The 23,240-nt window shown below is 55.2% G+C and overlaps 4 protein-coding genes across 4 annotated transcripts; all 4 read left to right on the top strand.

The window, feature by feature from the left end:
- Positions 1-4,112: 4,112 nt before the first annotated feature.
- Positions 4,113-5,156, top strand: LINJ_18_0170 (hypothetical protein, unknown function; the record flags this gene model as incomplete). Its single annotated transcript, XM_001464797.1, has 1 exon — positions 4,113-5,156. The coding sequence occupies one exon, from the start codon at positions 4,113-4,115 to the stop codon at positions 5,154-5,156; it is 1,044 nt and encodes a 347-aa protein (XP_001464834.1).
- An 8,953-nt stretch (positions 5,157-14,109) lies between these two features.
- LINJ_18_0160 (conserved hypothetical protein) lies at positions 14,110-16,227 on the top strand (the record flags this gene model as incomplete). The annotated part of the gene is made up of 1 exon (XM_001464796.1): positions 14,110-16,227. One exon carries the CDS (start codon positions 14,110-14,112, stop codon positions 16,225-16,227), a length of 2,118 nt encoding a protein of 705 aa, XP_001464833.1.
- Positions 16,228-17,057: 830 nt separating this feature from the next.
- On the top strand, positions 17,058-18,467 carry LINJ_18_0150 (putative serine/threonine protein phosphatase type 5; the record flags this gene model as incomplete). Its single annotated transcript, XM_001464795.1, has 1 exon — positions 17,058-18,467. One exon carries the CDS (start codon positions 17,058-17,060, stop codon positions 18,465-18,467), a length of 1,410 nt encoding a protein of 469 aa, XP_001464832.1.
- Positions 18,468-20,853: 2,386 nt separating this feature from the next.
- On the top strand, positions 20,854-23,091 carry LINJ_18_0140 (conserved hypothetical protein; the record flags this gene model as incomplete). The annotated part of the gene is made up of 1 exon (XM_001464794.1): positions 20,854-23,091. One exon carries the CDS (start codon positions 20,854-20,856, stop codon positions 23,089-23,091), a length of 2,238 nt encoding a protein of 745 aa, XP_001464831.1.
- Between the last annotated feature and the right edge of the window lie 149 nt (positions 23,092-23,240).

The following is a 23,240-nucleotide window of genomic DNA, read 5'->3' as shown; positions in this document are numbered from 1 at the left end:
ACCCCGCGTGCGCTGTGCGCAGTAGAATTGCAGTGGGCTGCCCGAAGCCAAACAGTGTTGGTTGATCCGGTGCCGCGGCATGGCTCTATTAGAGCAGAGGCAGATGAACTAGTGTTGTATGCGTCAATCTGTGGACCTGCTTGTGGTCGAATGGAACCTTTTGAAGAACTACAAAAGAAAGGGCACTGCCGTCTTCTCTTATTGTTATCTTTCCTCTCTACTTGTCAAATACATATCCGCGTGTGAGTTCTCTTTCATCATCGCATCGTTACCAGGATGTCCTTGTGTTGCTCTTCCCCTCCCTCTCTTTTTTTTTTGCTCTGTGCGCGTGCGCGTCTCTCACTCTTCTCGCCCTCTCCCTCCTCACTTTGCACGTCACTAAAATTTTGTACCCTCCCTCACCTCTCCCTCTGCCCCTCTTTTTTTTTTCGCGCCTGTCTATCGTTTCTTTCCTGCTCCCGCTCTCTGAGCTGTTCTCTGTTATGCGTGCGCGTATGTTTTTGTGCACGCGGATGCAGCTCTGCGCGAGCAGTTTTGTGCGGGCTTGCGTGCGCGCTATGTGTGCCGAGAGCGACGAGCCTCGGCGTGCACAGCTGCCACGCTGTTTCGCCCCTTTGTTTTTGCCCTTTTCTTTGTTCTTCTTTTTGTTTCGCCACGGCTCCTGAGCGGTCCCGCTCTGAGACAGTGCTCACTGCTTCGATATCAGTGTGCTCGACGGTTTGCCACAGCAGTGCGGCGCTTCTCTGTGGCCCCTCGTTCGTGGCTGCTAGCGTCTCCATACCTTTTTCTCCAAAGGTGCGGTGGAGTTTCTGCCTTTTGTTTTACGTGTATGTGCCCCACCCTGACATCTCCGCTGCACTCTTTCATCTCACACATCCATGTCGCTGTCTGCATCACCGTAGAGGGCTGCATGCGGCCGACAGTTTTGGGCGGGCGAGAGCGCTGCTTTACCGGCAGCGAGAAAGCGATCTGCTCTGCCTCCTTCATCTCGCCCCCCCCCCCGCGTCGACTTTCTCCAAGCAGGAAGAGAAAGAGTTTCAGCAGCAGCGGCTCGAGTGACATGTGATCTTTGTGGAACCGCTGCACTTGTGCGCGTGTCTGTTTCCTTGCAGTACGTTTGATGTCGCGTGCAGGTGCGTGCCCACCACTTTCTTTTCGTTATATTCGTTCGGATGCCCACAAGCGTGACATCACATGGCGCAAAATCGTGAGAATGCGAAGCTGAAAACTCACGCAGAGAGCCCACTTTGCAAGCATACAGTTTCGAGCAGCAGCACTGTTCACGCCGCCTGTGACTTGTCGAGCATCTATGTCCACCCGAATCGCGTACGTGTCTATCGGCTCGACAGCACGTCTGTGCTGCGTCACAGGCTCATTTGTGCCTTATTCCCCTTGATGACGAGGGGCGCAAGCGAAAACCGAATCAGGCATGAGCGTGAGGCACCCAACTCTCATCGAGCTATGCGCTCCATCTGCAGCGAGATCGCTTTCTATTCGCTCACGCATACGGACAGACATCTTCACCTCCGCCTCCTCCTCTTTCTCTCGTCTTGCGTGTGTTAACGCTCAACTCTTTTGCGCTCTATTCTTGGGTGCGTGTGGCGGCTTTCATTTGGACGGTCACGCCACTCCTCATCTCCCATACATGTACGCCCCCCCAAAAGATAGCATCTGCAAGCAACTCGGCCCTTCTCTATCTCCTTCATTCATTCCCTCCTTCCATTCAGTACTTCCCTTCTCAGCTGTCTTTCTCTCTTTCACTGCTTCTTTCCCCGTTCCGGTGTCAGCGAGTGCGTTGATGCTTTTTGCTTCTCTTCGGTGATTCTCTCTCTCAGCCTTCCGCTGTCCTTCTCCTTACCGGCTCTGCCCAGACGTCGTCGTGTCTCGTCGTGTTCCAGTGGCACACAACAGTCCACAGCTCGCTTCGTCGACCCGCCGTTGCTATCTTGTGTGCCTCCTCGATCCTCCGCGCCTTCGACGCTCGCAAGGACGCATAGCAAAGAGCAATTTACAGCCAAGGCTTAAACAGGGGCGACGACGACATCGGACGAGGGAACGTCGGCTCAGCAGAGCGAATAACGGAAAACACAAAGAATTGAACAGTGGACGAACGGGAAATAAATCAGCGGACGCAGGAGGAGAGACGAACCAACCAAACAAAAAGACCTGAGGAAGAAGGCAAACTCAGGAGGAAACGGATACGACCTTCTCAACCGGTGAGAAGGAGCACAACGAGTTCAACTCCTCATAACAGAGAGCGGAGGACGAACAGCGAAAGACATCGAACTGACGATCGATAACCTCTGTTCTCTCTCGCGGCTTCTCCCGTAACACGTATTATTTGTGCGTTTTTCTCTCCTCACTCTCTCGCTCTTTTCCAAACAGCGTCTTTTTCTTTTTAAAACCTGCTTTCAAACTCTTCTCATTTTGTTTTCTGTTTTCTTCTTGTTTTCTGTCTCTCCCCTGCCCTCGTCCCCCTTGTCCCTCCTCTCTCTCTATCTCCGCCATTCCGACCCACACTTCCTTGACCTCTCCGATCGGCATTTGTTACACGCCGCCTCTTCTCCGGTGTTCCTTCACGTTTATCTTTTTTTTCCTTCTCTTCCACTTTGGCTATTTTCTTTTTTTTTTTGCTTGCTTGTACATTTTCTTCAGTTCTTTTTTTCTCTCCTTCGCTTCCCTTCCCCTCCCTGGTGCGCGTTCTTCTGTTGTGAGGGCTCGTTCTCTTTTACTCCCTTAGACCTTCGTCACACCTTCGCTTCTTTTTTTTTTCGCCGTGGCTCTGTGCGTTCTTGTGCACCTTTTTTTTTGTAGTCGTAAAAACGTATACCCAAAATCATTCATCCTTCGCTTCCCCTCCTTCACATATTTGTATCATCCTTTCTCTCTCCCCTCTGCCTGTCGTTTTTCTTCCTTTACGAAGCAAAAAAGAAAAAAGAAAACAGACACACAAGGGGAAAAAACGCCGATAACCAAAACCGAAAACAAGTACACATCGCCCTTCTTTTTCTTTCCTTTTCCCCCTTCCCTCTCTCCTCCTCCCCTTTCTCACACCCAAAAAAAAAAAAACAGCTGTTGGTTTTCTGTGCTTTCGTGTTTTTTGTTTTGCATTTTTTCTGCTGACGGTATCTTCCTATTTGTTTTCCCCAGTTTTTCCCCTTTCCTTTGGCTACTGCGGCTTTGTGGCATCACACATCATTATCATTCATTCGTATCTGGTAGTCTCCGCGCCGTGTTTATTTTCTTTTTTTTCTTCCCGTGTCTGTGTGTTCCCTCTCCATCTATCGCTGATATATATATATATATCCTGTTTTCTCATCACCTCTACCTTCTCTCTTGCTACTTTGTTTCTTGAGTGGTCTTGACAGATATCACCTCTCACTCTCTCCCTGACGTGTGACCCGCTGTATCTTGTTGAGAAGTTGGTGTGCTCTGCTCGTGCGCTCTTATTCGCTTGTTTCTCTCGCTATATTGTTTTCTCCTCCCTCTCCCTCTCTGTCGGTCTCTATCTGTGTCTGTGTGTGAGTGCGCTATTCTAACCTGCTGTCACATTTTACAACACTTCACTTCTGCTTTTTTCTTTCGTTTCTCGCGGGGGGGGGGTCTCCACAACTCTTTTCTTTCCGTGGCACTCACTGTTTCGAGTGTCTCCCCGTTTTTTTCTTTTCTTTCTACATCTCCTTCGTGCCTGTGCGTCGCTTCGGTATTTGTGCATGCATTGCTGTGGAGTACAACGTCTGCAGTTTCATCTCTCTCATTCTTGTCCTATCTTTCACGCTTCCTCTTGGGCTTCTCTTCGTTTTCCTTTTTTTTTGTGTTTCACACATTTTATTTTCCCTGGGATTTTGTTGTTTTGCTTATTCCTTTCCATTTCTCTTTCGACGTGTCTTCCCTCCTGTGCGTGTGCTGGCGCACGTCTGCGTACTTGTGCCTCGCCGACCCCTCTTTAAGCTACTCAACAGTGATTTCGAGTAACTTCTCGCTTTTTCTTTCCATTTCTTGTTACTGAGATCTCTGGCTCTGTTTGTGTATTCACTCGTTTCTCTTTTCCGCTTTATCTCCCTTTCTTGCGCACGAAGTACATCTTCATTCACAGAACCCGACCGCCCACCATGCAGAACAGCCCCATCATTGCCATGCGCTCGTCCCGCTGCCCTACGCAGATGCAGTTCTACACGCCGAGCAGCACGAACCTCTTCGTCCGCTACCTGCCGCGCGAGGTGGACGACAACCGTCTGCGCGAGATCTTCTCCGCCTTCGGCAAGATCACCTCGTCGATGGTGATGCGCGACATCTACAGTGGCCAGAGCCTTGGAACGGCGTTTGTGCGCTACGAGGAGCACGAGGAGGCGCTGCGCGCGATGCGTGACGCCCACGGCATGCCGCTGCTGGGCAAGACGGTGTCTGTGCAGTGGGCGAAGCAGCAGCACGACGACACACCAGCTGGGCAGGAGCGGCTGAAGATGAACAAGCTGTTCCTGCGCAACGTGCCGCTGGAGGTCGCCGAGGAGGATCTCGTCCGTCTTGTGAGTCCCTACGGTTCTGTGAGGAAGGTGACGATGCACAACGACACAGCCCCGCTGATCGACGCAACGGAGCGCCGCCGCATCGTCTTCATCACCTTTGCCGAGCAAGGCGCTGCAGAGGCTGCACTGCTCGCGGTGCACAACACCTGTGCCTTCCACCAGTGCCGTGGCATCCCGCTAATGGGGAAGCTGATCAACGACGCCGTCAAGTCAAAGAGGCACCGTATGAACGCTTCTCGGTCCCACAGCATCCCCACCGAATTTGCTACCAACAGTCCGACGAACGCTTCTGCGCGCTCCTCTCGCATACCCGTCGCTCCGCTTAATGCTGCAGACATGATGAATGCGACACGAAAGATGTCGCTGGAGTCGTTTAGCCCATCCCAGGTGCCCCAGTTCATCTCCTCCTCCGAGGAGTCTGTGACCAACACACCAAGTCGGTCCTGCGGTGGGTTGCAGTGGGACGTGGCGGCAGTGATGCCCTCTCGTGCTTCCCCGGCGGCGGTCCCCCGGCCGATCGGCTGCGACTCCTCGGACTCATCCCTGCCGCGCAGCAGCAGTGACGTGAGCTACAGCTCGCGCTTCTGTCACAACCCGTACTCTCTGTTGGGTGAGAAGACGTATGTGTAACGAATTCATGCGTGACTCAGTTTCTTCCTCGCCCTGCCTTCCTCTTCCTTAGACCCTCTCTGGCGTTTTTTTTTTGCTTCAGTGTGGGCGTCCTCTTTCCCTAGGGATTGATAGCAAACGCGAGGTCAGGTGGGAGAGGTCCAGCGAGACGTTCGAAGAGGTGACAATGAATCGCTGAGTTCGGAGGGGTAAGTGATGGCTTTGCTTGTTTGCCTTGTATTTGCTGGCCTCAACCAATGTGACCCGGACTCTCTGTAGGCCCTGCATTACACGCATGACCCCCGCTTTCCCCCGTCTGCTCTCTTTAGGTTTGATGTTTTGTCGTTCAGCAGATGCACTCGAGCGCACAGAAGTGCGTCCCCGCACACTTGCATCAGTGTGCAGCCACACATACACACATACACACAAATACACAGACACAGGAAATAAAGGCGTGAGGATTGCTGTGGCTCAAGGTTGCGTCGCGCATATGGGCATAATCGCGGTGTACAAACTGCAGGGCATACACACTCTCTCACACACACACACACGCCTACTCACCCACCCCAAGACGACCGCATTCGTGCATCGAGTGCACCGCAGCCCTGTGTAATTCACGCGTTCGCTTGTGCGAATGTTGTCTGCCTGCTTGCCTACCTGCCCCTCGCACCTTCTGCAGGCTTTCTCGCTTTTCCATTCTTTGCGGCTGGGTGGCCCTCCCCATGAGTGTCATCAAGACACACTAGAAGAGAGGCCTTGTATGTTTGTGTTCGGTCGTTGTGCGCCTGTGGACCCGTGGGCCTTTCTTTCTCTGTGTGTGTGGAGGGAGGGGGTGACGATTGCTGTGCATTTGAGCCTCATGGACGGAGCGTGCGAGGGACTGTTGCGAAGCGCGAGCTGCGCGTCTACAGTTATGCTTTTGCTTGTTCCATTCTCCATCCTGGGTGACACCCGCGGCCCCGCACCCTCCCCTCACTGCCCCTCCATCGCTTGATCTATACATTTGTTTCAACGTCTTCAGTAATATTCATACCTATGTGTTTGTGGTCGTCGTTGTTTGCTTGTTTCAGCGTTTTCGATTTTTTTTTTGCTCATTGTTGTATCACCGGGGCGGTGGCCATTGCCATTGTACCGAATGTCCTTCTTCCCTGGCTTTTGCCCTCGATGACCTGCAGATGAGCCCTCATCGCCGACATCGCCAGTGGCCGCACACCCTCCCCGCTTCCTGCAGCCATTTCTTTTCCGCCTCCCCCCCGTCTCCCCATTTTGCCTTTGCGCGCCTCATGACGACCTTTTTGTAGAGGCAGTTGCGAGCGCAAGAAAGAGGGGTGGTGACGCGAGTTTGTTGGACTACGCCCCGTTCTTTCACCGCGGGTACGCACACAGCAACACACCTCTAGCGTCTGTGGCTGTGGAGACCTGCACTGTGAAGTGCACAGGAGTGGGAGGGACGCGAGAACCAACGGCGGCGCGGCGCATGTGCAAGCTGCTGCAGGGGACAACAACAGAAGGAGAGCGACCTTTTGCACGCGACTGTCATCCGTGAAGGATTGACAGGGGTACGATCGTGTGTATAGGTGCTCTGGTGTCTGCGCATGTCAGTTCTTCTCGTTTCATATCTACCACCATGCAAGGCTCATCATTTTTCCGGGTTGTGCGTGCTCGCCGTCCGCACACTTAGCGGCTTCCCCTCCACTTCGTTTCTGCTCGGGTTGGGCATACCTGCCGTCTTTTCCGCCTCATCTCGCGCACGTTTCCACCGCAACCATCATCTGCGCCGAACTCCTGAACCTTTTTTTTTGCCCGTCCGTTACGTTGCACGTGGTTTTTGTCGCAGCTTTCCTCTTCTCGTCCTCTCTTCCGTTCTTTGCTGCGCGCCTTCCTGCGCCTTCATCGGCCAGCCGTCTTCTTTTTCATTTTCGTCCTTCCGGCCTCCATTCGTCTCCCCTTCCTCCTCTTGACCTTGCCCTTCGACGTGCATTCACCTTCCCGGTCTCAGTTCGCAACCCCTCGAATCTTTGGCGTCCGGTGTCACCGCTGTGGCCCACGAACAGAGCCCTCTACCTTTCAATATGCAGACCCCATCCCCGCACCTCATCCTGACGCCTCCTAAGCGCCGCCCAGCAGACGGGAAGAAGCGACTGTACACAACGAAAAAAAAAACGGAAGTACGAGGGGAGGAGGGGAGGGGAGGCAAAAAAAAGTCGAACGGGGAGGCGTACACGCACTCACACACAGAAAAGGCATGAGGTGGACGAAGCGAAAGGCAGAATGTATCAAGAGCACGCAGAACGAAAGAAAAGTGCATGTATACTCGCCAGCCAGAGCTAAAGCATGCTGACCTACACACAAACTTCTCGCCAGCCATCCCGCCCCCTTCCTCCCTCTCTCACACACACACACAATAGCACGCAGTGGCGAGCGACTGCTCTTCTTGTATCTCTCTTCTTCTCATTGTTCCTTTCGCTTCGCTCTGCCCCCTGCCCTTCTGTCTTCTGCTCACCCTATTCTTTTTTTTTCTCTGTGTCTGTGCTCATCTTCTTCCAACGTCCTCTACCGCCACCATCCCCACCCGCCTCTTGCTTCTTCGCACGTTTGATTCCCTCCATTCCTGTCGTTTGTGTTCACGTATGACGGGGGAGACACACCTCCGCGCGTGGCATCTCAGGGCCCAGCGGCCCCGCACCCTCTGTGTGGGTGGAGGAGGCCAAAGCAGCCCTCCTATATCCCTGCCAAATGCCGAACCACTTGAGGTGGTGACCGGGCCAGGTGCCTACGACGTAGGGGGGAGGCGAGTGCGATGCATCCCTGCTGATGTGGGCGGCCGTGCCCTGGACGGCGTGGCGTCGGGGCGACCTGCGACTGTGAACAGGTCTGTGCCCATCCACGTGATGGGCAGGGTGCCCACGGCACTTGAACGACTGTCTCGCCCCGGGCCCTCACACGGCCCACTGGTGAGGGAAGCGGCTGTGAGGCGACCTGCGCAGCGCGGGGCGGTGGGCGGAGTTTGAGGCGCAGGCCGTTCTGAAATGACTGTGTTGGCATTTTTGTAGCGCGCGTGTGAAGCGCTGCTTCGCCCCACACGCGGTGGTGGAGGCCTGTGGCGAGCCCTGGGTGGGCGGGAGTAGAGTGGAGGTTGGCCCACGTTCTGTGGCAGAGAATGGGCGCGGCGAGAATGCACGAAAGAGAACATTTGTGCGCTGTGTATCGGACTCCCTCTCTTGTTGTCCATCAGCCATCGGCCTCTTTCAGCTTCGTTGATTCGTCTCCCGCTCATCATCCCCTCGTTTACTTCAGTCCTTCTCTATCACTGACACCTCTGACTTTTTTCTACTGAGGTCCCGAAGAGCGGTCTTCTCTCGTGTTCCTCTGGATGGCTTCGTGTATGTGTGTGTGTGATGTTCCACATATGGTTTATTTTTGTGCTCTCTTTCTTTCTATTATTTGGCCTGGCTGTCACCGTGATTTGTGGCGGTGGTGTGCAGGGCGAAGGAGTAGATGCATGACGGGTGCCCCTTTCTTCTTGGTTTCTGCCGCTTTCGGGCACTATGACAGTGTACATTCGTTTTCATCGTTTTTTTTCTCCGGCTTCGGGTTGAGCTAGATTCTCAGCTGCCGATGGGTGGTCGCTACCAGATAGAGCATTTTGGTTGATGTTTTTCGTCGCAGAGCTTTTTCTCGTGCACTTGAACTCCATGTGCACGCTTGCGGTTGTTCGCTCCTTTTTTTTGTTCCTCATCGGTTTTTCCATATTGGCGGCGCACCTCATGGAGAGCTCGTTCGCGCGCGTGGGAGGGAGACAGAGAGGTGATAGCGCAGAGTGGGCAGCAGAGGATGATTTTACTGTAGTAGATCGTGCTAAGCGCGCGGCAGGGCGGCATCTGAGAAAGACGGAGAACCGAAGAAATACTGTGCGTAACTTTACCATATTGAAAGGTGGCGCGCGGTACTACTCTTTTTCCGAGTGTACCGTTCTTCTTTGGTATGCTTCCCCGCGAGCACGTCACCGGCTCCTCCTGTTCCACGCCCCTTTGCCCGTTCTTTTTTTTTCGTTTTGAATCTCTCCCACCTCTTTTGTCGACGTTGTAATCGCCAAATTAGTCTGCCATGTGAAGGGAAAGAAAGCGTAGAGCAAACCTTCACCTCCATGCTCTGTGGAGGAAGCAGCAGCCGACGGACATGATCCGCACGGCGCAGCACGGCTACGGGAAAGAAAATGGTCATTATGTACGGTTGTCGGGGCTGCGGAGAGGTGCGTCTTTTTTTTTGTTGGTTTCCGGTTTGCACCGTTTATTCGCTCTGCCGTACTTTTTTCGTTGCTGTTGTGTGTGATCAATTCGCATTCTCTTCCACCCGTCACGAATCCGGGTGCCCCTCACGCACTCTTTCCTCATGCGTGTGCGTGTGCGTGCGTCGCTCAGTGCGTCGATGCCTTCTATTTATTTCTTTATTTATTGTCGTGTTCTTTTTAACACCTCCTCGCTTAATCACCACGCACTCTCGGGTGGGCGAAAAGAAGCGACCCTTTGAGGCGAGGGCGCAGAGCGGCGGGGGACACGTAGGGGTTCAGTGTGTGATTTGCATATTTTTCTGTTGCTTGCTTGACGGGCGTACCACCTATTTCTTTTTCTTCGCATGACGGGTCTCACCCTCTGCCCTTTTTGTTCGTGTCATCGTTAGCGTTGGCTCTTCGGCTTGTTTGGTTTGCCATTTTTTTTTTCGCGTGCGCGTGCGTGTGTGTGCATGTGCTGATGCATGTGACGGTGACCGTTGACGCAAAAGAAAAAGGATGGAGAGTCTCTGCTCTTTCCCTCCTGCGTGCGTGTGATTTGAACCCCCCTCCCCGCCTGCCCCCCGAAAGACACACACATGCATACATATGTATATATGCGTGCATGTATATATGGGCACTGTGATGCACGTGCGTACGCGTTTGACGCACATATATCAATACAAATAACCATATGTATATGCATATACATATGCGTACACTCACACATAGATGTGGGTGCCGCCCATTCGCGAGTCCAGCTTGTATTTTGCACACCCTATCCGGAGACGCTGCAGCAACCAGTCTGCAAATCATCATGTGCAGCGGAATTCACTAATAAACGAGGTGCTCACCGTAAGCAGGGAAGAATCGTACGCAAATCGAAAGGCATTATGCGCGCCGAGGCACTCTCGCACGCACAGAAAAGGAGAGAGAAAGAGGTGGGCGTACACAGGTAGGGCTGAAGAGGAGGTTCAGATGTCTCACGAAAAACGAAATGCGCATCTGATGCTAGAAAGATTGTGGCAGATACCGAAAGAGGGAGAGTTCGCGATCTGAACCGCTGATCTTTCTCAGCCACTTCCCTTTATGCTCATCACGATACATGCTCATATCTCTTTTTTTTTCTTTCGTTGTCTATCCGGCCCTTTAGCCTGTCTCTCTCTCTCTCTGTGCAGGTGCTTGTGGAAGCTGCGCACGTATTTCGCACCATCCGGTGACCTCCTTTTGTTTTGTCGGTGCTGGGTCATTTTTTTTTTGTTGTGCTACTGCTCTTGTTTCTCACATTTTTTCTTTGCTACCGTCTTTCGTTCTTTTACGTCGCCGCTTTCGTCAGCTTCGTCTGACTCACTGCATTTCTTCTCTATTGCTGCGCGACCCCGTCCCCCTTCTCCAGACCATCTCGAACCCTTGCATCGCACGCTCGGCCGGGGATTTCACTTCTTGCATGACAGCACTCGCAGGAGACAGTAAAGGGAAAAAAAAGATACCCAGACTGAAGAGCGGAATCTACTTGCGGCAGACGAGGCTCAGCCTCGCGCTCTTCCTCTTTTTCACGGCTGCTCGCGTGTCGCTCTCTCTCTCGCGTGGTCGGCGTTGCCTCCTCTTTTTCCCGCTTGCCATGGCCTAAACGCGTTTCACGCTTGATGCGCTCTCTGCTCTCGTTGTTTCGTTGAGGTGTTCCTTCTACGGCAGAACTTGGTCGTTCTCCGTGTCATTGTTGCCCATTATTGGGCAGTGCGTCGCACAGGCAGTGGTGCAGGGGCCAGGGCAACAAAGAAGATGCTACCTGGAGGTTCACCGGTGTGGGAAAGGTTGAAGGAGGGAACTCATTGCCCTCAAACAAGCATCCGCCTTCCTTACAGCTCGGTCCTTTTTTTCGTTTTCGCCCCTCCCTCACCACAATACATCGTTGCGAATGTATCCCTGTGCTGACTTTTGGGGGTAGGGAGGGCACTCGGTATCAACGCATCCGCCTGGACAGCCTCGCAGGTCTTCTCTCCTTTCCACCTTGATCTCTCGTCTTTTTTTTCTTTGCGCAAGAGTACCAGATGGCGTGTGGCACCGCGAACCGGATTGTGGGGACGGGGGCAAGTGTGAGCAGTAGAAACCCCTTCCCCTCTGCCCCTCTTGGAATCAGGGCGAAAGGGAGGCATCAAAATCCTTTGCATATGTGTTCTGTGGGCCATCTACCGCCTTACCCTTTTTTTCATCAGCTGCTGATTGCCTTGCTTTTCAATTCGACACCCATGCTGGTACGTGAACTTTCCTATTCTTCTTACATGTGGTCGCACTCCACTCGCTCTTGAGTGCCTCGAAATTCCGTCACGCCCCCACCATGCTTGAAGGATTACCGCAATGGCTTCCTATTGTGTGTTCTACCACCTTGCGTCTATCTCTCTCTGTACTTCATCCTTGTTTTCGTGTTTTCTCTGTGCGAGCGCGTGCGCTGCTTACTTCTCTCTCGCATGGTTTGGGGCTGGGCGTGCTCTCTCTGTCTTGTTCTCCCTTCCTTTTGCTGTAGTGTTTCTTTCTTTTTCTACTCTCCATGCGTTTCTTACTGCCCGCTCTTTTTCGTTTTAGTTTGGTATTTGCTTCCCTCGCGGTGCCATCTCGCCTCTTGTCTCCCCCCTCCCCCCTCTGTGTCTGTGCGTGTGCGTTGGGGGTCTTTTGAATGAACATGTTCATCTTGGGTTTACTTTTCTCTCCTTCTCTCTCCCCCACTGATTTTCTGTCTCTCGGGACTTCTTCGATACCAGTGCGCGCGTGCCTGCGCGTGCACGTGTGCGCGTGCGTGCATCCCCCTCTCTGTGGGTGGATAGGCCGTCGTTACTGTCTTCGGTTTTATTTCTGTATGCGTGTGTGTCCCCCCCCCCACTCCTTCTTTTTCTTTCTTGTTGCCCTCTTGCACTGCTCAACCGGGCCTCGCCCTCTCTTTCATCCCCCTCTCTCTGTCTTTTGATGTTTCCGACACGGACTTTAGTTTGCTGTCGTCGGCGGTGGAGACGCGCGCGCATCTGTACACAGACGTTCGTACACCCTGGAACACACGTAAGATTGCTGATTTTCGTCTCCTCTTCTGTAAGCGCAATGTGTTCCACTGCCAGTGCTGTCGCGGTTACATGCGCATGCATGCGCAGAACGTCGTATCCGCCGTCTGAGAGCAACGAACAAAACACGTTGAAAGCCAAAGTAGAGGGCACACACACGCGCGCGCGCGCACAAAGGAGAGGAAAAAGATTCAACGGCGAAGTAGATGGGTTGCGTATCGCTCTGTGACAGCGCGCGAAGCGCAAGTCACCAATACCACCCACCCCATCCCGTCCCCATCCTCTCCTTCTCCGTCTACTCCATTGCAGCATATACGCGACCTCGTTTATGTCAGCGTGCGTGTGTGAGAGCTGTACTTGCTGTATACCTGTATGTGCACGTATATATGTATGTGCGTGTGTGTATGTGTATGTGTGGGGAAGAGGAGGGCAGTGGTTTTGAAACACCGTAGACAGTGAGGGAAGTGGTGGCCGGGTCAGAGCCTTCAACCGCCTCTTTTGCGGGAAGTATGCGCACAGAAACGCAGCGGGCAAAGGAGCACGAGGGAGAAGAGAGCCCAAAGCAGCAGCAGTCGGTGAAGGAGGGATAACACAGGAAACAGGCAGTTAAGGTTTACCTTTCTTGTTGCGTGCGTGTGTGCGTGTGTGTGTTTTCGGGGAAGGGGAGGGGGCGAGGCACAACGGAAAGCTGCGCGATGGAGTGGCAAGCAGATGGAAGAGCGTGCAGTGTGACGGGTTGTATAGAGGAGCCATGCAAGGGCGTGTGCAAGAACCTGCGAACGAGCGAGTGCACACGCGCACAGCTGCACTTTCTCTTGCGCTGCCCTCCCCACCGCAGTGTCTTCCGACTGCTGTACGTGAGGTGCACCATCGCCACCTCTTTTTTCTTCTCACACCCTCTTTTATTATCCCCTTGGCTTCACGGCTTGCTTTGTCATCTGTGCTTGTCATCTCGCGCCTCTCGCGCCCACTTGCGCGGCTGCCCACAGACCCCGCCTTCCATCTAATTTTACTTTACGGCTTTCTCTCCCTCTTTTTAACGGAAAGTTCTTTTTTTTCCCGACTGTTCCTTCACGCATGCTCAATGGGTCCAAGTGAAGACAAGAAACGATAAGAACATCATATCTGCAGCCCCACGCCCTTTCCATATCAATCAGAAAACGAACTGCGGCGAGCGAGGCTGTCCCCACCGTAGTAAGCTCACGCGCCAGATGCACTGCTCGCCTGCGACGCCCGGCTGCTCGTGCGAGGACTGCATGTGCTGCGGTGAGAAAGTGAACCTGGATCCGCTAGCTGCTCTTTGTCGGCCGCGTCCTCTCCGTCCCGTACCGGCCGTCTTCACAAACGGTGGATTCCATACATCTCAAAGACGTGAATGGCACCTGCCGCACCCGCTCCCCTTTCCTGACAGGGCTGAGCGCTTATGCCTGCATCCTCATTTCTCGCTGCTCTGCCCCCCCCCCCCCCCTCGTCTTCCTGGTTTTCGACGTTAGCTGAATCTCCACACAAAGGAGGTTGCAGCTCATTGTGCCGCAGCGCGCTTCCTGATGTTTTCTACACGCCTGCAAGCGGCTCTCTCCGTGCAGAACTGCTTCTGCCTTCAGCGTCTGTGAGTGCTTGATTAGAGGAGAGGGTCGCTGATTCAAGGTGAACGATGCCGTCCTTGGTGTGGCTCGGGCGGGCGTGGCGGGTCGGCTCCGATGACTTCGCCTTCTCAAGCGTCTTGCACGCCATGCTGCTCGCTGGCAGCGCCGCCCTCGTCGCATGCCGGGTGAACACCGCTCGACTCAACTGCCTCGACGACTGCGATGGCGCCAGTGTCACGTGGGGGCGAGCCATGATGGGACTTTTCTTCGCGAACCTTGTCGGCGCAGCTCCGTTTTTGCTTACCGCAGTCTACAGTCTGCGCGGTGGCGTCTTTGAGATCTCCAAACGGAAGGCGGTGCCTAAGCTGCTGTACATCAACACCGCCTGCATAGCGTGGATCTTTCTGCTTTCTTGCCTGGGCGCCAAGCACGCCATTATTGACGGCGAGGCCAGTTACTGCACCCGGGCGTCGACGCGGCACATGCTGCGTGGCGCCATCATGATTGACCTCATTAACTGTGTGCTCTACATTGCCTTGCTCATCGTCGCATTCGATCCTAGCGGACGACGCGTGTACCAAAGCAGCAGCGACTACACCAACGCGTGGTGGAACCGGTTCCGCATTTGCTGCTGCCGCTTCGGGAAGTGGAACCAGGCGGAGGACGCCTACATACACCTCGCACAGGTCTTCGCCATTGCGTTTCGCGGGTACGACATCGTGCCCAGCGACATTGCCGCGGGCATCCTCCTCTTGCACGGCTATCAGAGCCGCTCTCGCCGACTGCTATCTCGTCTGGTCAACTACGGGCCCAACCCGAAAGGGTATCATGAGCGCCTGTCGAGCCAGGCCAGGCCGGCGCAGCGCCTCACACCTGAACAGCGCGCCTGGGCGCATGAGCTGCAGCAGTACAGTCGGTTCTTCATTGCGGCGTACGGATGGCTCCTCTTTGAGTTCCAGCATTTCGGCTCAGGCCTTGCGCGACTCTGCTGTTTTGACCCGTGCATGTGCTGCCGGCACCACCCTGGCCGGCACATTGGTCAGAGCTGCTTTTGCGACGTGGCTGCGCTCCTGCACGAGACTCTCATTCCCGAGGCCGATGTGCTGCTCACGAGCTGGGAAAACAGGGTCTTCAAGCCGGTGCACTATGTCGCCTACGACCGCAGCAGCGACGCCGTCGTAATCGCAATCCGTGGCAGCATGTCAATCGAAGACTGTGTCACGGACCTTGCCGCGCTGCCCGTGACACTGTCGCTGCGCGACACGCCGCCCGACGTGCCTATCAGCGAATACTATGCACACGGTGGCATGGTGCGGTGTGCCTACTACGTGCTCGACAATCTCTGCGAGCACGGTATTCTGCAGCAGCTTCTGCGCGGCAGCTTTGCTGGGAAAAAGGTAGTGGTGCTGGGGCACTCGCTCGGTGCCGGAGTTGCTCTCATTCTGTCGGCGATCCTTTGGTCTGATCACACGGTGCTACGGAACCGCCTGCGCTGTCTCGCCTATGCACCGCCTGGCGGCACCGTTTCGAAGTCGCTGATGGAGTACCAGAAGGGCTTTGTGGCGGCAGCGTGCATGGGCTACGATATGATTCCGCGTCTGGCGCAACACACCTTTGACTCCTTCCGTGAGGCCATCTTCGACGTTCTGGCCGCCTCGGCTATGAACAAGAACATGATCTTCATGAATGTCCTGCGCACCAGCACGATTGCGAAGTCGTTCCACCCATCCACTTCGGCTGACTTTCAGCAGAGGCGCTCGGCGGAGAGCGCGTCGCTCCGTGAATTCCTGCAGAGCACCTCGTTCGTGCCGACGTATGAGACTCAGAAGCTGTACAACTGTAGTCTGATGATACACTACGTCAAGGTTGTCGAGGTGTGCACCAACACCTGGTGCTTGCCTGGCTGCCAGCGTTGCGAGGAGGTGTACATTCCCGTCGTGCAGGACTTCAAGGCGGTGCAGATGGTGCTGGCGTCGCCGAGAATGCTGACAGACCACTTCCCTGACCGTCTCTTTCGCATTATGCAGAGGTCGATGGAGCTCTTCGACAAGGGCGAGCTTGATCGCTTCTACGTGGACGACATATCAAACCTAGCCCCGTGCTTGGAGGAGGCCCCGATGCACTACGTGGAGAGCACGCCGAATACGACGGAGACTGCCTCGCTCATCAGTTACGGCGCCGCGTAGTGCGGCGCCGGCCACCCCTGCTTAAGTGCACCATCTCTCCCGCTGTCCCTGATGGTGAATGCGTCGGGCGCCAGCGATCAAAAGTTCTGTGGCGTCGTCTCGCGTGTTACCGGCATCCTCCCTCCCGACCCGATCCCTTGCCTTCCACACTGCCCACGTGACTCTCTGTCCGGACGGCCAACGAACTTCTGGAGCGCGTGGAGAGGAGTGCAGCGCCTTTTGTCACGCTCACCTTCTTCGACCTCGCTCTTCCTTACCCGTGTCTTTGTTGCGGGCCTGTTTTGCATTATAGGTTTGCGTCTGTCTGATGCTGCTGCTGGTTATCTTTCTGTATGCGTCTTGTTGCGCGTGCTATCTGGCAGTGAGCGGGCTCGGCCCGCTCCAATCGCCCGTTTGACCTTCGTTTTTTTTTTCTGCGCAGCGCGTGCTGCTGTTTCGCAGAGTCTCTCGATGTGTACGCGTTGTAAGGAGCTGCTAGGAATCGTAGGAATTCCCGCTTCGTCCTCATGCTTCATCCCTTCATTCCAAGTGCTAAAGTCGTTCTCAGCTCGGCATTGCCTCAGGCCCATGACTGCGCGTGTGTTCGCGTGTTGGCGTTTCGGCTTCTGCGCCGCCGCCCCTTCGCTGTTTGCTCATCCTCTTCTCTTTTCCCTTATCCCTCTCGTCGCTTGTCGAGACGGCCCCCGCACCCGCACAGGCACCCACACGTGCGGAGAGAAGCCTACAGATAAACGCGTGCATATCCTAGTAGAACCCCGAGTAGTGCGCCGATCCACAGGCACAGCCGAACCAGATCCCGCTGTCTACTTCCACCCTTTCCCCGTGCCACGATGGAGGAGTCTGACCACCTGAAGCAGGAAGGCAACGCGTACTTCCAGGAAAAGAAGTTTCAGCACGCGGTAGAGTCGTACTCGCAGGCCATTGAGGCGCACAAGACGCCGACGCTGCTGTGCAACCGCGCCTTTGCCTACCTGAAGTTGGAGCTGCCCGGAGCGGCACTTGTAGATGCACAAGAGGCGATCGAGATCGACCCTGGCTTTGTGAAGGCGTACTACCGCAAGGCGTCTGCCCACCTGTTGCTTGGCAAGTTCAAGGATGCGCAGAAGGAGTTCGCCGCCGTTCTTAAGCTTGTGCCCACCGAGAAGGATGCCCGACAAAAGTATGACCTGTGCGAAAAGGAGCTCAAGCGCATTCGCTTCGAGAACGCCATCAAGTCCAAGGACGGCGAGCCGGTATCTACTACCATCAAGCTCGGTGCCATCGCTGCGTCGTACGATGGGCCGCGCATCGAGAATGACACGATTACGGTGCAGTTCGTGGAGGCGATGCAGGAGCACTTCCGCGTTGAGAAAAAGATAGATCGCCGTGACGTCGTCTTTATGCTGCTGGAGGTTTTAAAGCTGTTTAAGTCGTACCCCAATTTCGTCACAGTCACAGTGCCAGACGGCGAGGACATTACCGTTTGCGGTGACACGCATGGCCAGTTCTACGACCTGCTCAACATATTCAAGCTGAATGGCAAGCCGTCGCCGACAAACCGCTACCTCTTTAACGGCGACTTTGTCGATCGTGGATCCTACTCGGTGGAGAACGTGCTCACCTTGTTCGCGTACAAGCTGCTGTACCCAGAGCACGTCTTCCTCTCTCGCGGCAACCACGAGGGACTCTCGATGAACCGCGTCTACGGTTTTGAGGGAGAGGTGCGGGCCAAGTACTCGGCCGAGGTGTTTGATCTGTTCTCAGAGGTCTTCAACGCCCTCCCGACGGGGCACATCATCAACGATGAGGTGTTCGTCGTCCACGGCGGTCTCTACTCGCGCGACGACGTCACCATCGCCGACCTGCAGAAGCCGAATCGGTTTCGAGACATCCCCGAGAACGGTCTCATTTGTGAGAGTCTTTGGGCGGACCCACAGCCGATGCCGGGTCGCACACCGAGCAAGCGCGGCGTCGACTGCCCATCTTTCGGCCCCGACGTCACGGAGAACTTCCTGAAGAATAATAATTTGAAGCTCGTCGTGCGCTCACACGAGGTGAAAGAGGACGGCTACGAGGTGGACCACAACGGCAAGTGCATCACCGTGTTCAGTGCCCCGAATTACTGCGACCAGATGGGCAACAAGGGCGCCTTCATTCGCTTCACGGGAGGCACGATGAAGCCCAAATACACCACCTTTACGCACGTGGCCCACCCTGGCAAGCGGCCAATGCAGTACGCCTGTGGAGCGGGTCTATTTTAATGACTGTAGCGGTAAGGGGAGCACGTGTGTGCTCCTCTCCCAGGCGGGCTGTGCCATGTGTTGCCTAATGCGGGATGATGGAACTGGCGGCGGCGGCGGTGGGGGTCTGGGCGGGCACTTCTCATGCGACTATTTATCTTACCTTTCTTTGGCGTTCGTTCTGCCTCAGCGCGCGCCTGCCGCGGCGCTCAGAGTGTGCGTGTCGGCGCACACGCCTGTAGCTGTGTATGTGCATGATGTGAGGGAGAGGGACTCAGCGCATCTGCGCAGTGGGTACCTGCGGGCGTTGATGAAGCGCCCAACTAGGGGAAGGACACAGACCTTTACCACATCAGAGGGATGCACAGAGGCGGGATTGTGCTGGGCGCACAGTCGACGCGGGTGAGGTGGGGTGCTCGGGGAGGAGTCGGTTCCAACGAGGCACGAAGGCAGATGTGTGCATAGGGAAGACGGAGACTCCATCGCGGTGACTGCTTTGGATCGTAGAGCTGCCGCTCTCTCCGTTTCTCTTGCGCAACCGCTCTTCCTAATCTGTTCCAGCGATGCTCGATGGGTTGCCATGCGTACACTCGCTATTCTCTAGGCGTGTGAGCGCACCGTGCACTCTACTCACCGATCGGTGCCGCTTTCTCGTTCTTGAGCTCGTACCCTTCCTGGTTGCGTTCCGCGTGCTCTCCAGACATAGCATCTTTTATCTTCCTATTGTTTCTCTTGCTGGTGGTGTGTTGTGTCGTGTGGCCATAGATGATCTGATCGTCATAACGGCGTGTGGAGGCGAGCTATCATTCCCTCGTCCCCGCTGTGCTTGCTTCCTTTTACTCTCTCTCGTCTTTGCTAATGTGTAATGCGCGTCTTGTGCAACGTTCTCTCTTTTTGTTTTGTTGTTGTGCAAATGCTAAAGGGCGAAGGACGATCCGGGTCCTTCTCCGCACAACCAACACAGGCCAACAACGGTCAAAGTCCCCCCCTTCCCACACACACCCACACAGACACAGACACAGACACAGAAGCAAACACACATACACACAACCCCAAAAAGAAGCATGCGCGGAACCGAAAACAAAGTCATCGGAGCCCCTTTACCCTGCGTGCACCCTCCGGACATTTTGCAATTGCTGTTGCCTCCCTGTGTATATGCGCGCTCCGTACTCCTTGGGCTTGCACCCCAGGGGCGTCTGAAAGACACGGAAGGATGGCCGATGGAGACATCTGTGGCGAGTGAGTCTCACTCGAGCGGCCTTCTGCGTATGCGTGTTCCCTTCCTCCGCATTGTGAATTGCTTTCCTCTCTCCGCTCACCCCCTTCTTTCCCTCTCTCTGGTGCTGATTGGCAACGAGCGGGCACGTTCATGGCATTTAGTGGCCGATCGCTATACTTCTTTTCTTATGTGACGCACATTTTTCACTTTTACTTTTCGCCTCGTTCTTTTTTTTTGCCGTCTCACTTCCTCCCCAACGCGTTATCTCTCTCCTTCACCACTTCGCAGTATCAATCGACTTGTTGTGCAGCCTTGTTCCTGAGTGTGTGCGCGGTGGATGCGAGTCCTCGGGCGCAGCCACATTCAGCAGCCATAGTCGCGAATAGCCGTAGCGCCCACCAACACGTACGTGGCACACGAATACAAGCACATGCATGAGCACGCACGCAGGCACCTCTAACGCGCTCTGCACCTCGGGTTTCTTTTGTTTTTCTTTGTTTCTCGTACAGCCCATACAAAGGCCTCTGTACTCCTTTCGCGGGTCTTTGTGAAAAGGTCGGTGAGTGCTGCGCGTGTCACGGCCCTTATCCACAACACCCATTTTCTTAAATCGTCAGCATCTCCTCTTCCCTCTTCTTCACGTTCTTCTCACGTGCGCCGCCTGCTTCGTCACTGCAGCACCACTGCAGGGCGCGCCAAAAGAGAAGCGTTTTTGGTACAAAAACGTGCAGGGAGCTCCCATATTACCGTTAAGTGGCGTTTGGTGTATCGTTCCTCTTCCCCTTCCTTCTTATTGTTCGCTCTTTTTTTTTTCGGTAATTTCTTTTTGGTCTGCGGGCCCGCCTTCTGGTCGTTTTTTCCCGCGTGCTGTGCCTAGCCGTGTGGCTCTGTTCAGGCAGCGGGAGTGAGAGGCAATAGAGCAGAAAAAGGACAGAGCAAGCGCCTTCTTTCTGTGGGGATCTCTGTGTTTGTGCGGTTTTTCGTGCACTTCTTTTTGGCATCGTTGCGCGACGGCATGCGAGGCGTAAGTTCGGGTTCTCCAGTTATGTTTTGTTTTTCTCCATTCGCTTATCTCTTTTTCTCTACACGCGTGCCGCCTCCTTCCAGATCCGAGGATTAGCGGCGTGTGACGGGCGAAGGGCGGGAAAGACACGCAAGCACACACCAGCCTCTCCCACATTTTTCAAGATGAATGCAAGGCACTCTCGTGCCTCGGCAGTGCGGTCGATTCGGCTCTGCATCCTGTTCGCCGCGTACGGCGTTTTTCTCGCCGCGACGCTCGGTGCAAACGGAAACTCCTTCATCAAAGACCCCTCACAGATGACGGAGAAGAAACTGGCGAACGAGAACCGAAAGCAGACGAAGCGCGTCTACACCTTGCTGGATCACTCGCTACGAATTTGCATGTACGCCTTTCTGTCCGCGGTCTTTGCCGGACTGACCCTTGGTGTCATGTGCGCCAACACCTTTACCCTCGAGATCATCGCCGAAAGTGGGTCGACACCGGATTGCAAGTACGCCGCGACCTTGCTACCACTGCGCAAACAAGGGCACAAGACGCTCTCGACCCTCATCATATCCAACATGCTGTGCAACGTCCTCATCGTGCAGGAGTTCAACGATGTCTTCAATGTGGTGGAGGCCATCCGTACTCGGGGCACGAGAACGCATGTGGTGGACAACAAAGGCTCCGGTATTTGGAAGTTCATCGGAAGCACATTAGTCATTGTACTGTTTGCCGAGATTCTGCCCATGTCGATCTGCCGCTCCAAGTATTCCCTTCGTGTCGCCGCGGCGGGCTCCGTTTTCGTGAACGTGGCCATGATCCTCACGTACCCGCTGTCAGCCACGCTAGGCTGGTTCCTTGATGTCGTGGTGGGCAGCGAGGAGACAGGACAGTTGTACGACAAGAAGGAACTGCGGAAGCTGATGGTAATGCACTACGAACGCGAAGGTGACGATGGCGCGCACATGGCCAAGTCCGAGCTGAAGCTGCTGCTTGCCGCCATGGATTTCCATGAGCGCAAAGTGCGCGATATCATGACGCCGATCGAGAAGGCGACGTGCGTCCGCGGCACGGACCTCATCACGCCGGACTTTTTGGAGATGCTGTGGAAGTCGGGCCGCTCGCGAGTGCCGGTCGAGTCGGCGCCTGGCGTGTTCGAAAGCGTCCTCGTTGTCAAGGACTTGATGACGGTGAACACGCCCTTGGAGTTTTCGCCGCTGACGGTGGCGCAGGTGGTCAAAGCGAAGGACCGCCTGTTCGCGATGGTGTGCGCCGCCACGTCGCTGCCGTCGATGCTCAAGTTCTTTCTGGAAGCAAAGACGCATATGGCGGTCGTCTTCGAGGAGGACGCGAACATCATCGGCGCCGCGATTCCGGCGATCATGACCGACTTTGATTCGTGGCGGATGGAATCCTCAGGGCCACGCGGCTTTGCAGCGACGCACCCGAAAATTGTCGGCATTGTCACGATGGAGGACGTTGTGGAGGAGTTGCTGGCGTCCGAGATCTACGACGAGTACGACAGCTATGACCCGGTGGAGCGCGAGCCGCGGTACGCCGCCGTCGATATCCCCGGCAACGACCGCTACCCCAACACCCTACACTTACCGAGCGAGCCCGAAACGCCGCCGCGCGTCAACTTCTACTCGTACTTCACCCACCCCACCGAGAGTATTCCGCTAACGGACTCCCAGGTCTGGGCCGTCGCGTACTACCTCAACCGCACGGTTCCTTGCTTCTACAGCTGGCAGCCGCCGTACATCAAGCTGCTACTGGACGAGTGCAAAGATCTGCAGCTGTGCGCCATGGCCCTCAGCCAGCAGAACGGCACACCGGATATGCTTTTGAGCACGCCACCTGACCAGATGCATGACAGCAACAGCACGACGAGCTCCCAGACGGGCGGTGTGCAGGGGACGCTGTCATCTTCGCAGTTCTTCTTCAAGGGCGGTCACGCCCAGTTCCTCAACGCAGTGAGCGACCAATCGCACATTTTGTACTCACGCGGCATCCGCTCCGACCGCCTACTCCTCGTACTGGGCGGTTGCGTGGAGCTGCTCGTCGGCTGCGAGGCGTTCCGCGCGAAGCTGCAGAGCTTCAACTACATCGGCGAAGAGGCCCTCACGACGCCGTTCTTTGTGCCGGACTACAGCGCTGCTGTGATCACGGCGGCGCGTGTATACAGCATCCCAAAGGTGCTTTTCGAGAAGTACCAATACTACCAGTTCGCTAGTCGTCAGCGCAGCAGCAACGTGCGCATCCTCAGCCCTGGCGTGCCGACCTTGCTGCGCCACTCCGCATCTCGTCAAGGTATGAGCACGATGGCCAGCAGCGAGCGTGACAGCCTCCTGGGTCACCGTGCGGATAGCGCGCAAGCGCTACAGAGACAGTACGGCACCACGAGCAAGAAGATGCTGTAGCGCGGAGTGCATCCGATAGGAGAAAGAGGGAGGGACTGGCCCAGTGCAGACGGCCAGTGCTGAGGCAAGCGAGAGGGAGAAGCCTGTGCGTTTCTGTTGTGGTCTTGGGAAGCACGGCTTTGTATTGAGATATACCTTGTTATGCGGTG

This window comes from Leishmania infantum, chromosome 18 (genome assembly GCF_000002875.2).
Source record: "Leishmania infantum JPCM5 genome chromosome 18".
NCBI classification, from domain to species: domain Eukaryota; phylum Euglenozoa; class Kinetoplastea; order Trypanosomatida; family Trypanosomatidae; genus Leishmania; species Leishmania infantum.
The sequence above is the reverse complement of the archived record's forward strand: the minus strand, read 5'-3'. Positions and strand labels throughout refer to the sequence as shown.